Source organism: Chionomys nivalis, chromosome X (assembly GCF_950005125.1).
Source record: "Chionomys nivalis chromosome X, mChiNiv1.1, whole genome shotgun sequence".
NCBI lineage: Eukaryota > Metazoa > Chordata > Mammalia > Rodentia > Cricetidae > Chionomys > Chionomys nivalis.
Genome location: NC_080112.1, coordinates 45,677,648 through 45,697,360, shown reverse-complemented (window position 1 = coordinate 45,697,360; position 19,713 = coordinate 45,677,648). Strand labels below are relative to the sequence as shown.

General features: G+C 36.8%; 1 protein-coding gene and 1 non-coding gene across 2 annotated transcripts in view; one reads left to right on the top strand and one right to left on the bottom strand.

Annotated features, from left to right (window-relative positions):
- The window catches only part of LOC130868358 (odorant-binding protein-like), a 135,122-nt gene extending 118,683 nt beyond the window's left edge, over positions 1–16,439 (bottom strand). The window contains exons 1-5 of the mRNA XM_057760609.1: positions 16,383–16,439; positions 15,816–15,955; positions 14,471–14,541; positions 13,019–13,129; positions 12,215–12,316 (exon numbers count right to left, since the gene is read on the bottom strand). Coding sequence (XP_057616592.1) covers positions 12,215–12,316; positions 13,019–13,129; positions 14,471–14,541; positions 15,816–15,955; positions 16,383–16,439 — 481 coding nt within the window. The remainder of the gene's footprint in view (positions 1–12,214; positions 12,317–13,018; positions 13,130–14,470; positions 14,542–15,815; positions 15,956–16,382) is intronic.
- On the top strand, positions 4,402–4,508 carry LOC130868772 (U6 spliceosomal RNA). The gene has a single exon (XR_009056574.1). It is a non-coding gene; the product is annotated as a U6 spliceosomal RNA (small nuclear RNA).
- Positions 16,440–19,713: the final 3,274 nt, after the last annotated feature.

Sequence of the window (19,713 nt, the reverse complement as noted above, 5' to 3'; positions counted from 1 at the left end):
ACTGGAGACGTCACAATCTCTGACTTCAAACTTTACTACAGAACTACAATACTGAAAATATTCTGGTAATTGGCATAAAAACAGACAGGAGGACTAATGGAACTGAATCGAAGACCCTGATATTAATCCACACATCTACTAACACCTGATTTTTGACAAAAACGCAAAAAAAAATTAGAAAATATAGAATAAAAAAAGCTTATTTAACAAATGGTGTTGGCAGAACTGGATATCAACATGTAAAAGAATGAAAATAGATCCACATCTATTACCATGCACAAAACTCAAGTCCAAATGAATCAAAGACCTCAGTATAAAACCAAACACGCTGAAACTCTCACGGAAGAGAATGTATTGAAGTACACTTCAATGCATTGGCACAAAACACTTTCTAAATGTGAATCCAATAGCACAGACACTGAGAGAAACAATTAATGAATGAAACTTCCTGAAACTGAAAATCTTCTGTAAAGCAAAGGACATGCTCAACAAGACAAAACAACAGCCTACAAGAATGGGAAAAGATCTTCACCAACTCCACATAATACAGAGACTGATCTCTAAAACAAAGAATTCTAGAAACTGGCCACCAAAAGAACGAATTATCCAATAAAATATTCGGGTACAAACCTAAAGAGAACTCTCAACAGAGAAATCTAAAATGGCTGAAAGACACTTAGGAAATGCTCAACATTCTTAACCATCAGAAATGCAAATCAAAACAACGCTGAGATTCCATATTTCCTCTGTAAGAATGTCCGTGATCAAAATCATTGATGACAACTTATGCTGTAGAGGATAAGAGATAAATGGAACATTCTTCCATTCCTGGTGGGCGTGCAAATGATACAGCCACTTTCCAAATCAGTATGGTGATTTTTCAGAAAATTACGAAAAACTCTATTTCAAGAACCATCCATACAACTTTTGGGTATATACCCAAGTATGCTCAATCATACCACAAATTCGTGTGCTCATCTATGTTCCCAGGACCATTGTTTGTCATAGTTAGAACCTGGAAACAACCTAAATGCCCCCCAATCAAAGAATGGATAAGGAAAATGTTGTTCATTTACACCATGAAGTACTACAACAGAAAAAATAATGACATCTTGAAATTTGCAGACAAATGGATGGATCTAGAAAACATCATACTGAGTGAGGTAACAAAAACTCAGAAAGGCAAATATCATATGTACTCACTCACAGTGGCTTTTTAACATAATGCAAAGAAAACCAGCCTACAATGCACGATCCCAGAGAACCTAGACAACAAAGAGTACCCTAGGAGAGAAATACATGGATCTAATCTACATGAGAAGTAGAAAAAGACAAGATCTAAGTAAATAGGGAAAGTGGGGATATGGAAGATTGTAAAAGAGGAGAGTAGAGAAAGGGAGGGGAACAAAAATATATAGCTGAATAAAAATATTTTTATTTATTAGATTATTAAAAAATAACCAATCCAAGTTCACACTCCCTCTTCTTTTCCCAGTCCCTCCCCTCCTCCCACACCCTCTCATCCTATGCCCCAACCACTCCTCAGAGGGTAAGGCACATTGCTTTGTGGAAGGTCAAGGTGCTTCTTACTATATCTAGGCTGAGCAAAGAAGGTATTCATCCAAAGAGAATAGGATCTCCAAAAGCCAGTACATGCAGTACCGATAAATTCTGGTGCCACTGCCAATGACCCCCTAGTCTTCTCCAGATAAACAAATTTTTAAAAGAAAGAAATTTGCCTTCTTGTTTTAGTTTATGTTTAGCCCAACATATTTTATTTTCTTCTATACCATTGTAAATGAGATTCTGTACATGATCTCTTTCTAAGGTGGCTTTTCTGTTGGTATATAGAAGGGCTGTTGACATTTGTAAGCTGATTCTTTGATTCTCATGCTGCTGAAATTGTTGATTCTGCTACATGTCTTCTGGTACAATGCAGCCATGTTTTAAGTATAATACCATGGCATTTGAAAATGGGGATGATTGGAATTCATCTGTTCATATGTGTGTGATTATCATTTCATTCCCTTTCTCTATTGTTCACTGAAAGAAATACAACATGACACTGTAAAGGAATAGGGAGAGTGGGCATTCTGTCTTCTTCAAGATTTTAGTCAGTTTCCTTGCCAGTCTTCTACATGTAGAATGGTTTTTGAAGTATGTTTCTCAGAGATAGCCTTTAATATTTTGAAGTATATTTCCTCCATTTCGACTCTCCCTGGGAATTTTATCTTGAAAGTATGATATATTTTATCACTGTTTTTTCTTCATGTATTGAATTAACCATGTGCTTTCTTGCCTTAATTACATTGTATGATTAGTATATTTATAGAACTATGTGTTATAAACTAAGCCTGTATCCCTGGAATAAATCCATCTTAATCATTGTGAACAATCCCCTTAATATGGGTTTATATTCATTTTCTAGTATTTTATTAAGGTTTTTTAACACTATGATTCCAGTTATGTTTTTCTATATGTGCATGAATGTTCATATGCATACATGAATGCATGCCTCTGTGTGTGTGTGCACGTGCGTGTGTGTTCTTTGATGGGGATTAAATTAACACTGGCTATATATAACATATTTGGAGGTGATTCTTTACATTCTATGTTTTTTTTGTGTCATTGCTAATAAAATCTTACATCCACATGGGCTAGGGCAATGGCTCAGTTGGGAAAAGTTCTACCCTCGCAAGTAAGACTGGAGTTTAATTATTTATTTTATTTTATTTTTAAAATAATCTTATCTTAAACTCCAATCACAGTTTCTTCTCCCTCCCATCCTTCCATTTGCCCCATCTTCTCTCTACCCCCATCCACTTTTCAGAGAGGGTGATGCCGTACATGGGGAGTCAACAAAGTTTGTCACATCATTTGAGGCAGGATCAAGGCCCTCTTCGCTATACCTGGTTGAGCAAGCTAACGATTCATAGGAAATGGGCTTTAAGGAGCCAGTTTATGCATGAGGATAAATACTGGTTCCACTTCTAGTGGCCCACAAATTGCCCAAGCCACACAGCTGTCACCCACATTCATTGGGCCTAGTTTGTTCTTATGTAGGTTCCTCAGCTTGTAAGTATAGAGTCAATGAACTCCTACATGCTCAGGTCAGCTCTATCTGTGGGTTTCCCCATCATAGACTTGGCCCATTTGCTCAGAATATCACTCCTCCATCTCTATGTCTGGACTTCAGGAGTTCATGCCAGTGCTTAGCTGTAGATCTATTCATCCGTTTCCATCAGGTGCTGATGAAGGCTCTATGATGACAATTAAGATAGTCATCAATCTGATTAGAGGGGAAGGCAAGTTCAGGTACTGTTGACAGAGGTTTCTGTCCTGCCTGGTCCCATAGCCTTTCAGTACCCCCCCCCCCAAAAAAAAAAAACACAGAGAGATGTACATTAACATTCACTGGCTTCCTATTAGCTCAGGCTTCTTACTAACTCTTATAACTTATATTGGCCTATAATTAATGTCTGTATAATTATGTGGTTTGGAACCTGTTATCAGGAAGCATTCTCACCTTTCTTTCTCTGCATCTGGGTGCCAGCTGAAGACTGAGTCTACCTCTTCCCAGAATTCTCCTGTTCTCATTTCCCCTCCTCTACTTCCTACTTGGCTGCCCCCCCTATGCTTCCTGCCTGGGTATTGGCCAATCAGCATTTTATGATAGCAATATAACTGATAAATATTTACAGAGTAGAAGACCATTGTCTCACAGCAAAGTAACCTCTCCACTATTGCTTAGATTCTTAGCTGGGGTCATCTGTGTGGATTCCTGAAAAAAAAAATGTCAAGATAGTTGGGTTGTAATTCTTCCTTGAAGGACTTGTGGTAAGACTGATGTCATCTTTAGGATACTCGTCATTGATTTTGACAGCAGCTGAATCAGTTTTCACTTCCACCAACCAGGACCAAGTGCAACCTTTTCCATGCATCATTTCTTTTATTGATCTAGGCCATGCTGACAGTAGTAAGACAAAATATCTAAATAGTTTTAATTTTATTTCCCTAATGGTGAAGAATATTGAACACTTTTAAGTGTATCTCAGACATTTGTGTTTCACTTTCTGAGAACATGCTTTTTAGATATAAAATCCAGGTTTGGAATGGAGTCATTTGCTTTCTTGATGTTTATTTTGCTGAGAACACAGAGAAATGAGAATTCCTGGAATTTTTTTTTTTTTTTATTTTCGAGACAGGGTTTCTCCGTAGCTTTTGCTTACTGTCCTGGAACTGGCCTTTGAAGACCCGGCTGGCCTCAAACTCACAGAGATCCTCCTGCCTCTGCCTCCCTAGTGCTGGGATTAAAGGTGTGTGCCACCACCACCTGGCATTCCTAACTTGCGAAACTGACAGCTTTGGGAGCTTTATTGCTATTATAAGAAGATATCTGCAGTACTCGCTTCAGCAGCACATATACTAAAATTGGAACGATACAGAGAAGATTAGCATGGCCCCTGTGCAAGGATGACACGCAAATTCGTGAAGCGTTCCATATTTTTACAAATCCAGCCTTACAGAAAGTAATTGAAGGAAAATCACAACCCAAGGATTCCAACAATGCCCACAATAACTCAGACTTCTAATGACCCTTCACCAGCACAAGTTGAAGAAGGGACACACGCAAACTCTATTACAAAAAAAGAAAGAAAGAAAGAAAGAAAGAAAGAAGGAAAGAAAGAAAGAAAGAAAGAAAGAAAGAAAGAAAGAAAAAGAAAGAAAGAAAGAAAAAACGACCGGAGTTAACAACCACTGGTCATTAATATCATTTAATATCAATGGACTCAACTCACTTATAAAGAGGCACAGACTAAGAGATTGGATACAAAAACAGGATCCAACATTCTGCTGTTTACAAGAAACACACCTCAACCACAAAGACAGACATCTACTCAGAGTAAAGGGCTGGAAAAAGGTTTATCAAGCAAATGGACCTAAGAAACAAGCAGGTGTGGCCATACTAATTTCTAACAAAGTTGACTTCAAACTAAAATCAATCAGAAGAGATGGAGAGGGACATTTTTTTACTCATAACAGGAACAATTTATCAGGATGAAGTCTCAATCCTGAATATCTACGTCCCTAATATAAAAGCACCCACTTATGTAAAAGAAACATTACTAATACTCAAGGCAGTCATCAAACCACACCCACCAATAGTAGGAAATTTCAACACTCCTCTCTCACCAATGGACAGGTCAATCAGACAGAAACCTAGCAGAGAAATAAGAGGATTAATGGAGGTAATGAATCAAATGGACTTAACAGACATCTATAAAACATTCCACCCAAATAGGAAAGAATATACCTTCTTCTCTGCAGCTCATGGAACCTTCTCGAAAATAGACCACATACTTGGTAACAAAGCAAACTTACACAGTTACAAAAAAATATTAGTAACCACCTGAGTCTTATCAGATCACCATGGATTAAAGTTAGAATTCAACAACAATGCTACCCCCAGAAAGCCTACGAACTCATGGTTCAACTACTGAACCACACCTGGATCAAGGAAGAAATAAAGAAAGAAATTAAAGTCCTTCTTGAATTCAATGAAAACGAAGACTCAACATACTCAAATCTATGGGACACTATGAAACCAGTGCTAAGAGGAAAGTTCATAACATTAAGTGCCCCCTTAAAGAAAATGGAGAAAGCACACATTGGAGAATCAATGAAACAAAAAGCTGGTTCTAGGAGAAAATCGACAAGATTGATCAACCCCTATCCAAACTAATCAAATGGCGGAGAGAGAATATGCAAATTAACAAGATCAGAAATGAAAAGGGAGACATAACCACAGACACAGAGGAAATTCAGAGAATCATTAGATCTTACTACAACAGCCTGTATGCCACAAAATTGGAAAATGTAAAAGAAATGGATACTTTTTTAGATAAGTACAATATACTTATCTAAACCAGGACCAGGTGAACAATCTAAATAGACCTGTTAGTCACAAAGAAATAGAAGATGTTATAAAAAACCTCCCTACCAAAAAAAGCCCAGGTCCAGAGGGCTTCAATGCAGAATTCTACCAGAACTTCCAAGAAGACCTAATACCTATACTCCTTAACGTATTTCACAATAAAGGAACAGAGAAGTCACTGCCAAATTCCTTTTATGAAGCTGCAGTTACTCTGATACCAAAACCACACAAAGACATAACCAAGAAAGAGAACTACAGGCCAATCTCACTGGTGAACATCGACATGAAAATCCTCAATAAAATACTGGCAAACCGAATCCAAGAACACATTAGAAAAATTATCCTTTATGATCAAGTAGGCTTCATCCCAGAGATGCAGGGCTGGTTCAACATACATAAATCTATCAATGTAATCCATCATATAAATAAACTGAAAGAAAAAAACCATATGATCATTTCATTAGATGCTGAAAAAGCATTTGACAAAATTCAACATCCCTTTATGATAAAGGTCTTAGAGAGATTAGGGATACAAGGGTCGTACCTAAATATAATAAAAGCTATTTATTCCAAGCCGACTGCTAACATCAAATTAAATGGAGAGAAACTCAAAGTTATTCCACTAAAATCAGGAACTCGACAAGGCTGTCCACTATCTCCATACCTCTTTAATATAGTGCTTTGAAATTCTAGCGATAGCAATAAGACAACATAAGGGGATCAAATGGATTCAAATTGGAAAGGAAGAAGTTAAAATTTCATTATTTGCAGACGATATGATAGTGTACATAAGCAACCCCAAAAACACCAGCAAAGAACTCCTACAGCTAATAAACACCTTTAGTAGCATCGCAGGATGCAAGATCAATTCCAAAAAATCAGTTGCCCTCCTATACACAAAGGATAAGGAAGCGGAGAGTGAAATCAGACAAGCATCACTCTTCACGATAGCCACAAATACCATAAAATATCTTGGGGTAACTCTAACCAAGGAAGTGAAAGATCTATTTGACAAGAACTTTAAGTCATTGAAGAAAGAAATTGAGGGGGATACCAGAAAATGGAAGGATCTCCATGGCTCTTTGATTGGGAGGACCAACATAGTAAAAATGGCAATTCTACCAAGGGCAATTTATAGATTCAATGGAATCCCTATTAAATTCCCATCAAAATTCTTCACAAATCTTGACAGGACATTAATCAACTTTATATGGAAAAACAAAAAACCCAGGATAGCCAAAAGAATCTTATATAATAAAGGATCGTCTGGAGGCATTACCTTCCCTGACTTCAAACTCTATTACAGAGCTTCAGTATTGAAAACAGCTTGGTATTGGCATAAAAACAGAGAAGTCGATCAATGGAACCGAGTAGAAGACCCTGATTTTAACCCACAAACATATGAACACCTGATTTTTGATAAAGGATCAAAAAGTATTCAATGGAAAAAAGAGAGCATCTTCAACAAATGGTGCTGAAACAACTGGTTGTCAACCTGTAGAAGAATAAAAATAGATCCATATCTATCGCCATGCACAAAACTCAAGTCCAAATGAATTAAAGACCTCAATATCAGTTTGAACACACTGAACCTGGTAGAAGAAAAAGTGGGAAGTACTGTACCACATATGGGTATAGGAGATCACTTCCTATGTATGTCCCCAGCAGCACAGACATTAAGGACAACATTGAATAAATGGGACCTCCTGAAACTGAGAAGCTTCTGTAAAGCAAAAGACACTGCCACTAAGACAAAGTGGCAACCCACTGACTGGGAGAAGATCTTCACCAACCCTGCAACAGACAAAGGTCTGATCTCCAAAATATATAAAGAACTCAAGAAACTAGACTTTAAAATTAAAAAAATGGGGCACTGAACTGAACAGAGAATTCTCAACAGAAGTTCAAATGGCCAAAAGACATTTAAGGTCATGCTCAACCTCTTTAGCAATAAGGGAAATGCAAATTAAAACAACTTTGAGATATCATCTTACACCTGTCAGAATGGCTAAAATCAAAAATACCAATGATAGCCTTTGCTGGAGAGGTTGTGGAGTAAGGGGCACACTCAGCCATTGCGGGTAGGAATGCAAACTTGTGCAACCACTTTGGAAATCAGAGTGGCGATTTCTCAGGAAATTTGGGATCAACCTACCACAAGATCCAGTAATACCACTGTTGGGAATATACCCAAGAGATGCCCTATCATATGCCAAAAGTATCTGTTCAACTATGTTCATAGCAGCAGTATTTGTAATAGCCAGAACCTGGAAACAACCTAAATGCCCTTCAATGGAGGAATGGATGAAGAAAATGTGGAATATATACATATTAGAGTACTACTCAGCAGTGAAAAACAATGACTTCTCGAATTTTGCATGCAAATGCATGGAAATAGAAAACACTATCCTGAGTGAGGTATCCCAGACCCAAAAAGAGGAACATGGGATGTACTCACTCATAATTGGTTTCTAGCCATAAATAAAGGACATTGAGCATATAATTTGTGATCCTAGAGAAGCTAAATAAGAAAGTGAACCCAAAGAAAAACGTATAGTCATCTGCCTGGAGAGGGGAAGTAGACAAGATTGCAGGGCAAAAACTGGGAACTTGCGGGTGAGGTGGCATGGGGCAAATGGGAAATGGGATGAGAAACATGAGAAGGGGAGGATGGGAGGAGCTCGGGGGATTGGGATGGTTGGGATATAGGAAGGGTGGATACGGGAGCAGCGAAGTATATATCCTAACTAAGGGAGCCATCTTAGGGTTGGCAAGAGACTTGACTCTAGAGGGGTTCGCAGGTGTCCAGGGAGATGTCCCCAGCTGGTACCTTGGGCAACTGAGGAGAGGGAACCTGAAATGACCCTATCCTATACTGATGAATATCTTGCATACCACCTTAGAACCTTCATCTGGTGATGGATCGAGATAGAGACAGAGACCCAATTTGGAGCAATGGTCCGAGCTCTTAAGGTTCAAATGAGGAGCAGAAGGAGGGAGAACATGAGCAAGGAAGTCAGGACCACGAGGGGTGCACCCACCCACTGTGACAGTGGAACTGATCTATTGGGAGCCCACCAAGTTTAGCTGGACTGGGACTGAATAAGCATGAGTTGAAACTGGACTCTCTGAACATGGCAGACAATGAAGGCTGATGAGAAGCAAAGGACAATGGCACTAGGTTTCGATCCTAATACATGAACTGGCTTTGTGGGAGCTTAGCCTGTTTGGATGCTCACCTTCCTGGACCTAGACAGAAGTGGGAGGACCCTGGTCTTCCCCCAGGGCAGGGAATTTGGACTGCTCTTCAGTATTGACAGGGAGGGGGAATGGAGTGGGGGGGGAGGAGAAGAGGAGTGGGGAAATGGGGAGGGGAGTGGGGGGAAGGGGCAATATGTGGGAGGAGGGGGAGGAAAATGGGAAATGGGGAGCAGGTGGAAATTTTAATTAAAAAAGAATATAAATAAATAAATAAATAAATAAATAAATAAATAAATAAAATTACACTTACCATAGTGCTCTCAAAAAAAAGTAAAAGAAAATATGCAGATGTTAGGACTACTTTGTATAATTCCAAGAAAAATTTTTCAATTACGCCTCAATAAACATGGCCATGACTGTTCATTACAAAAAAAAAGAAAAAAGAAAATATCTGCACAAATAATAATACACTCTACAAATTGATGAAGGAAGATTATCTTGGTCAACATGAGAGTACTACAAACTAAGATTGATATTTAAATCATCTCTAAAGTCTTGATTAAGAAATTACCATTCAGAATGCACATAGAAATTACACTGGTTGATGAAATCAACAATATTTGGACATGTTTATGGAACCAAGCTCGGAATGCAAGTTCAACTAATCACCTCTGAGTTACCTCTCAGATTGTGCAAACTAGCTATGTTATCACGATGTGAATGGTGATGTTAAGAACTTCCATGCCATTTGAAAGCTTGGCAACATTGAAATCAACTTCTGACAGTAAAAGTAGTAGCCATGTTCTTTTACCTCTAAAATGAGACCACTCATAAGTTGTAAGTAATTGAAGACCAAGGGTCTAGCACTAGACATGAATCCTTATTAGAAACACTAAATGGACTCAGATGGGCTATAAATTTCTCTATCGATCTCCTCTCTTTAAATACACACACAGGCAGACACACACACACATTCACACATACTTTTAAATAATTACGAATATTCATGACGAACTTGGAAAAATTGGAAGAAGAGATGGGGCAGAGGTATAGTAGTAATTATTTTGAGATTTGGGTGAAGTGATGTAAATGTGCATTGGATATACTGAACTTTTATTAAACATTAGTCCAGTATTTGTTCCGACATCACTTTGTTTTACAAGACACACAAGAAAGGTTAAATAACAGGTTTTATTCAACAAGAAACTATTTCATTCTTTCTAATTCATATCTGTTGCCTATGAATATTGAATGTACTTTGACTTGGGTATATCTTTAGATGAGAGACTGGATGTAGTGTCACTGTCTAATATCTTTTCTTTTTCCTTGTTTAAAGCCCTCAAAGAAAATTCCATTGCCGTTTCTATTCTGAGAGCTAACTATATTCTAAGGAATCATTGTATCACAAACAGAAAATTGTAAGAAATATATGAATATTTATAGGGATTGTGATATATGGAATATAATTCTCAGGAATGTATTCTTCAAGTGAGAATGACTCTTCATATGTACATTATTTAAGAATATCTTGATTCATTTGCTTACTCACTGAAGTCATTTAACGAGAGATAATCTGCTCATATGAACTATTGAAAACATTTTACCCTTTTTTTAAATAATGTGTAACATGAAGGCAGATCAAAGATTTTGCTGCTTGAAATCTTTTAAAGAGTTAGGACCATTCATCTGCAAATGACAATTTTTCAGCTGAAGGTAAATAAGACCACAACACACAATTTACTTCGGCAGAGTTCTTGCCCATGCCTCTCCAGGAATTGTAAAGTTTTCAATTATTACAATAAGTTCTAGTTATACAGATATCATTTCTTACAGCAGCGTGGTGATTTTAATTAGCTTAGTGAATGTTTATGTGGTTTTTAAATGAAATCCTTTTCACAAGGTCCTCATTGCTTCTTGAAACATTTTATTTAATCATTCAAAAAGTAACAGCTCATAGATCATAAGAAGAGAAAGGAAAGGTAAGTCAGGACTTTGGATGGTGGTATCTTGAATTCACAGTCAAGGGGAAATTTATTCAGAAAGAAATGGGGACTTGTATGTAATGCTAGTTCCATGGTAAAGGAGACATGATGTATAATTCTCATCCTACTGTCATCACTGCAGACATGAAAGCAAATATTAAAACATGATTGATCAGACAGGAAAGTTTGCAACCTTGAGAATATATGAATACAAAATTAAATATAACAATATAGAGTATAGAGAAGGGATTGCCCATGAGCAGTTTCTTCCCTAGAAATAACCAATATCTTGTGCTTTGAATTCTATAGGAGCACTGTTGACAGGAAATAATGAAACTCTTTAATCTTACATGACAGTTTATATTGAGAGGTTTAAATGAATTAATTGAAAAGATCAACCTGCTTGTATGATGTCTGTGACCAATCATATGCCACAATCATAAGTAAAGTTGGATTTCTCAAATGTCAAGACACACTTTTAATGATGGAATATTCTTCGATACTGAAAGTATTAGCAATTACAAATAAATGTCCTTCAAACTGCTTAATAAATAAACATATGCTATCCTTCATTTTTGTCAAGTAAGATTCTCAGTTTTAAAAGACAAACAATAACCTGTCTTTATTTTGCATTCATTATTTCCCTTGGTCATGTACTTATCTCCATTTTTATTTTAATAATAAGCACAAATCCATTCAATATCAAGGTGATTAGACATGGCTTCTGTTTCTACTCACCTACAGAAGATCATTATTTAGGACAAGTATCTATAAAAGAAGTGGAATGGAGTAAGGATTAACAGAACTGATCTCATAAGAATATGAGAACAGCTCCCCAGGGGATGTTGCTGGAAAGAACAACTGAAAGATAACATATAGCTAGATATAACATGATTCAGAGATCTTACTGAGTAGATAAGTAGGTAGATAGATAGATACATAGAATAATAGATACATCAACACATAAACAGATACATAGAGATACAGACTCAGTATGTAGATATACATACATGTATTTATGAATATCCATTGTTATACGTATGTGTGTATGTATTTATTTATAAATGCTATGGACAAAAATATTCATTAAGGTTACCTGTAGCAAGAACATCTCGAATGTTTTCTGGTGGAATGCTACTTTCCTTAGCATATGCCTCAAGTTTTTCATGTTGTTCAGGAGTCAAAGGTTGACCTTTTCCTACATTGCATGAATGCCATGGCAGAGACATGATCAGTAGAATTCCGGAGAATTTACATTGCGTTCTTAGTATCCCACCACTACATACAGTAAAAATACAAACTGCTCTAAATTCAACTACCCTGGGTGAGTCAATACAGGCAACAATAATTTTTGAAAGTTCCATGGACACATTTAAAAATATCTAAATGATGGTATGACATCACTTTTCAGGGTTTCATGATGCATCAAAAAATTAAAAATAAAATCCTCTCTAGAAAATTCATTCATCTCAATCCTATCCATTTTCTGAAACATAACACTAGAGAGTCATGGATGCCTATGAATGGAAGCTTCACTTTTCTACCAAATCTATACTTTAGATTTCATGTTTTAATTTAGAATGCACTTGAACAAATGACACTCAAAATGGTCTGAATTGTGGGAAAATACTCTATTTTACTCTATTCTTTCCAGTGAGGAAACAGGTACACAAACTCTTCCAATACCCCTCACCCCACCATTGTACCTAGTCTTCAATGACCACGCTACTTGAATTACAGTATAATGTAAAAGTAGGTTCACAAAACAAATGGACTGTTATTTAGTTGACAAGAGTTTGGAAATAACAGGAGACTGTATTTGGTGGGTGAATCTGACTTAATCCTAATTTACAGGGTCATAATTTTTTTACTATTTCAGGAAAACCACTACCATTCTTACCAACAACAAAAATCAAGTTTGTTGTCCGGCCGGCTTTATCCACAATCTCACTGGAAAAGACAATGTTGTCTTCTGTTGCAATCACAGGTTTAAATACATTATCACCTTCAACTGCAATAACAGACACATTTCAAAACTCAGTGTCATTCATTTTTCTATTTGTTTGATTTTACTTGTTAAATAAACATTAATATTGACCCTGACTCGTCATTATCTCTGATTCACTATCATATGATACACGTGGGTAAAGGTATTCTTGTAGTCATTCATTTTACATATCCTATCATAATGTGGTAACCAATCATTCTTACTCTTTAAACCTGGTAGTGAATCCTAGGTACAGACACTTTCCTTTTTCTCTGAATTCCTGTGTCAAGACCTGTGGGTTCACTCTGTTGGGTAATTCTTCCCATTTTCAATCAGATCCAAAAGGCCCCTTGTCATTTTCCTGAAAGTGTAAAACTTTGGTGTCATTCCATAATAATTTCTGGTGGGCAAGTGATACATACGCAAAAAAGACTTACTCATTAGAAATATACACAAAAGTTTTCATCTTGTAAGATGAAAACTCTCTTTCTGGTGTGTGTGTGTGTGTGTGTGTTTTGTGTGTGTGTGTGTGTGTCTATGATATTTCCACTTACAGATACTACTTAAATGATTAAATGGTTCACAGGAAAATAAATGGATTTTAGGATCTGGTCATTTTCTGTTACAGGACTGGTTTTTAATATCCATGTAAGGTTAGAAAAGCATTATTTTTGCAGTAAGAATATGCCTTCTCTTTACTTAAATTCAACCCAAAAGTTATGCTGTGTACAATTCAGTTGAATAGTGTTGATATTATTTTAGCAATTTTTTTCAAAATTGGGGTAGTAAGTTTGAAATTATTAAACAGATTTCCCCCTAACTGCTTTTCAAAAGTCAATTTTATCATCCAGTGATCTAAATGTTATGATTTATACAAAATGTAAGAAAGGGAAACTTTCTTATAGCATTGTTAATTCAAATTCTCTATAAATCTAGTATGATAGATAATCCCTGTAATATAAGTACTTGATAGACTGAATCATGAAGTTTGCAAAGATGTTTGAGGCCACTGAGACCTAACAGTGAGTGGCAGTCCTGTCCAATAACAAACCAAAATACTGTATGAAAGGAAAGACACTGAATATAGTTTAGAAGTAAATTTTCATGCAGGAAACTATTTGGAAATGTTTTGTTAGCATCACTCATGTCGTTAGTTAATCGTGTTCTTCTCCATGTAAACTTTAGATGACCTACAATGTACTCTGACTTCATATCATATCTCCATTGTTTGGAAGGACTGATAACATTCCCAGTAACCAAAATTGTTCTAGGTCCATGTATCTATCCGTGGCTGAAGTGTCAGCATGTATGCGTTCACCCACAATGCTTTTGTTCATAGAGGAAGTGCCAAGATCCCATACTTACACTGGGTTCTGCAGTTGCCATCGTCTTGCCTATACCCAGTGATTTGGGTCTGTGAACATTGGTTATTCGCACTGAAAATCAAACAGAGGAATCATGGTTTATTGTATTTATCCTTTGAATTCATATTAAATATCTTCAAGATTTACAGAACTTGAGATACTTTAATATCTATGAACAGTGTTCAGAGCTAGAAGAGATGAAACTCTGTTTACCTCACTTTTCATAATTTTTGTTTAGAAAATATTATCCTGTTTGTAATCATACATATGAATTACTTTATTTGTAACAATTTCCCACGTGTTATGAAGGCTATTTTATTCCTTATCCAAATTTCACTATTCACTGAGTATAATTTTCAATATGTTAATTCTCTTTTACTAGTCCAATAATAATATGTACACAGGATTTTATGAATATGTTTTAAATGCGTTTATGTCTAACCTAAAACAACAACTGTGGCTAGAAGAAAATAATGGTTACAAACATTTTAAGTTCTTACAGTGTTAAGCACTTTTCCATTGAACATTGTCATCCAAATGTCAGAAAGAAAAATTTTGAAACTAGAGCATCACAGACATGTTTCTGGCAGTTCAGACCCAAAATAATCACACAGAAACTGTATCATTTAAATCACCACTTGGCCAATCACTTAAGCATACTGCTTACTAGTTTTTTCATCTATAATTAACCAAATTCCATTATTTTATATTTTCCATGAGGCTCGTGGCCTACTGGCAAAGTTCCTGCTGGGAACTCATGTCTATTCCCTCTGGCGGCTACATGACATCTCTTTGACTCCGGCTTCTTTCTCCCAGCATTCAGTTTAGTTTTTCCCCGCCTAGCTATACTCTGCCCTATCACAGGCCAAGGTAGATTCTTTATCCATTAACTAATAAAAACAACACATAGAGAGAAGTATTTCCCATACCAGACATGGATTTGCAAATTAGATTTTTCTGACCTGTTTGTGGAAGAATATTTTTATGACACCTATGCCTGAATAATATAACATGCATGACTTTGACCCAAATGCTCACACCTACCTTTTGGTTAACTAGAACTGAGATCCTTAGAATCTCCTGATTTTAATATTAGAGCATAAAATTCAACCACAGGCCTCCAGCCAGAAGAATTTCTCACGAAAAACTCATAGAATTGGAGACAGATTCTTACTTTCATGTGGTCTCCAGAGCTAACCCATCATGAAATAACAAAATCGCATTTCTGAAGATGAGACTTTCAGTTTCATCACCAGAAACAGAACATTCTCCTATAAGCTTAACAATAGAAAAATCTGTGAAACGTAAGCAGTCTGCTCAGGTTACACCGTTGACAATTTGCTTACTTCACATAAAATGTGACTTCCATTTTACTACATGCCTCAGAACAAGTAATTTCACGAACATAGAGTCTCAGTGGTCCTCTTGCCTCTATCTTGTCCACATTGTTAGCAGCGATGGCAGTGGTAACCCACTTTCCTTCAAGCTGAACAAACAACAAAGGCCATTAGAATTTGAGTTGGTACTTTTATCTCTGATTCCAATCTTTGGGATACATACGCTAACGAGAAATATAAATCAATAATAGTTTGTTTATTAGTTCAAAATTATGCTTCTGGGGAAGAAGAATAACTCGGGACAATATGATAACTCAATTTACATAACATTTTGAACTTGAGACATTTTGGAGCTACTCATATTTTGGTCTCCTATGCTCTGCAAATTCAACCCATTGTTTTTTTATTTTCTTTGTTTGATTTTTGAGAAATCTGGCTGGAAAATTGTAACTGAGTAAAAGACAGAAAGGTTATATCACGAATATGTACTCACATGGACAAACTGAATGACACACACATCCACAGAAATAAACTGTTGAAGAACATCAAACCTGTGCACAGATCAAATGTATTTACCTCAGCCTGAGAATGAGCCAGACCAAATGCCAAAGCCAGCAGCAGAAACTTTACCATGGTGGTGCCTGCCTTTGCTCTTCCACAGGAGATTAAAGAAGGGTTTTGGTTGTGAAGGAACTGAACTGAAAAGCTTTTTATACAGTTAGTTAGAGGGAGTCTCCTGGAATCAACCAATGTTTCTGCACCACAACAGCCTGCATCTGTCCAGTATGTTCACTTCACCCTGCTGAACGACATATGATCTCATATCCCTAAACTAATAAGGTTAGGCTAAAGGTCAGGTTCTGTTGGGATGATTAATTGAACATTCCTCTCAGAAAGAAATATCTATCCCTGTGAGAGAATTTAAGTAATCATTTTGCCTCCAGAACTATACTTGTGGGTAAAAGTCACCATGCATGTGCATATGTCATATATGATTCATTTAAAACCATGGCACGTACTTTAAAATACATTCTGAATCTAAGCCTAACACTGTGCAGTTAAATGAATTTTAAAGTGTAGCCTGGGCTATATGAGCCAAAGCAATCACACTGTTAGAAGATAAGATGGAAAAACTTGACGAGGATTTCCTGTAAGGGTATTGATATATCCTGTGCTACCTTTAAGTCTTGACTATTTTATTCTTCCAGTACACTGAATTTAAAGGCTACTGTATAGATCTACAAGAGATATCACCAAAGCTTAACTGTATAAATAATAGAAAAAGATGCTGCTAGATGTCCACTGGCAATAAATACAGATATCACTAACCAAAAGAAAACAAATCAAGTGAAACAGTCTATAAAAATAATGGCGTTCAAAATTCTGTACACTTTCTCATTTAGCTTCTCTAGGATCATGAATTATAGGCTCAATGTTCTTTATTTATGGTTAGAAACCAATTATGAGTGAGTACATCCCATGTTCCTCTTTTTGGGTCTGGCTTACCCCACTCAGGATAGTGTTTTCTATTTCTGTCCATTTGCATGCAAAATTCAAGAAGTCATTGTTTTTGTCTGCTGAGTAGTACTCTAATATGTATATATTCCATACTTTCTTCATCCATTCTTCCATTGAAGGGCATCTAGGTTGTTTCCAGGTTCTGGCTATTACAAACAATGCTGCTATGAACATAGTTGAGCATATACTTTTGTTGTATGATAGGGCATCTCTTGGGTATATTCCCAAGAGTGGTATGGCTGGGTCCAGGCATAGATTGATCCCGAATTTCCTGAGAAGCTGCCACACTGCTTTCCAAAGTGGTTGCACAAGTTTGCATTCCCAACAGCAATGGATGAGTGTACCCCTTACTCCAAAACCTCTCCAGCAAAGGATATCATTGGTGTTTTTGATTTTAGCCATTCTGACAGGTGTAAGATGGTATCTATAAGTTGTCTTGATTTGCATTTCCCTGATTGCTAAGGAAGTTGAGCATGACCTTAAGTGTCTTTTGGCCATTTGAACTTCTTCTGTTGAGAATTTTCTGTTCATCTCAGCGCCCCATTTTATAATTGGGTTGATTAGATTTTTACAGTCTAGAACCCAAAGAAAAACATATAGTCATCCTCCTGGATATTAACCTTTATCAGGCGATGAAAGGAGACAGAGACAGAGACCCACATTGGAGCACTGGACTGAAATCCTAAGGTCCAAATGGGGAGCCGAAGGAGAGAGAGCACGAACAAGGAACTCAGGACCGCGAGGGGTGCACCCTCATACTGAGATAATGGGGATGATCTATCGGGTACTCACCAAGGCCAGCTGGACTGTGTCTGAATAAACATGGGATAAAACCGGACTTGCTGAACATAGCAGACAATGAGGACTGCTGAGAAGTGAAGAACAATGGCACTGGGTTTTGATCCTACTGCACGTACTGGCTTTGTGGGAGCCTAGGCAGTTTGGATGCTTACCTTACTAGACCTGGAAGGAGGTGGGAGGTCCTTGGACTTCCCACAGGGCAGGGAACCCTGACTGCTCTTTGGGCTGTTGAGGGAGGGGTTCTTGGTTGGGGGAGGGGGAGGGAAATGGGAGGCGGTTGCGGGGAGGAGGCAGAAATCTTTAATAAATAAAGAATAAATAAATAAATAAATAAATAAATAAATAAATAAATAAAAGCTGCACAATGTGCAAATGGACGGGACTCTGCGTTTAGGAAATATGATTATATTTACTAAAGCAAGGACCCTCCCTGCCCAGTTGACTTCTTTACACATCAAAACGAAGGTCTGTGTTGTGCTTAGCCATAGGATCTTATCATTCATTTCTAGGAACAACCAAACATATCAAGATTTGTCCGCTGTTGCTTCCCTCTCTGATATGTGGCATAACCTACAGTTAGCACTTTGATATTTTCGGTTGGAAACAAATGATTACTAACTACATCATTAAAAAGTATTAGTCAGCCCTTCATGACACTTTCTTTAACTACTATCCTATTGTTATCTCTATTTCTTTTAATATTGAGATGATAGCATATTACAAGATTCCCCATTCTCCTTTCTTTCTTCCTTCTAAACCCTCCAATATGCATCCCCTTCAATTCTTTCAATTTTGTGGACTCTTATATCACTAAATGATTTTACATGCATATGAATTCCAAGGTAGCAAGTGAGTCCTCAAATGAGGATGCTAAGAGAGACATACATGGATCTAATCTATATGGGAAGTAGTAAAAGATAAGATATCCCGAGTAAATTGGGAGCTTGGGAGCACGGGGACCATTGGAGAGGGGTGAAACGGAGGGCAAAGGCATGCAGGGGAGCAGAGAAAATCAATAAAATAGTAATCAATAATTATAAAACAATAAAATCAATAATAAAAATCAACAAAAAGAATCTTCTAGATATCCATTGACAACTGTCTTCTTTACACTTATCATTATACAATGTATTTTAAAATTCCCAAATTAATATATACATTTTGTCCCAATGTATTATAAAAAAGATACAAATTATTTTTGAAAAACATACAAAGTTGAATGAACCATGAGAGTTTGAAAAGAGAATATTCTTTATTTTCAGTTGAGTGACAAATAACCTCACAGGCCCCAACATCAACAGTTCCCTGAGGCTTTGGCATCATGTTCAATCCTAGGCAATTTGCCTCATCTGTTCAGGTGGAGGTCAAATCAGGACAGTTTTTAAATACTTCCCCCTTCCCTCTTCCTTTCCTCTCTAACATTAATGTGTCAAGAAGCTGCCTGTGTCTTTGCTTGAGTATAAACATATGTACAAACTTAATTAAGGATTTCATATTCTGAAAAGCTTTATGGAACACTTAGCAAATTCATTCACTCCAATTCCCTTTCTTCTATCTGTACTCACATAACAGTCATATTCAACAAATT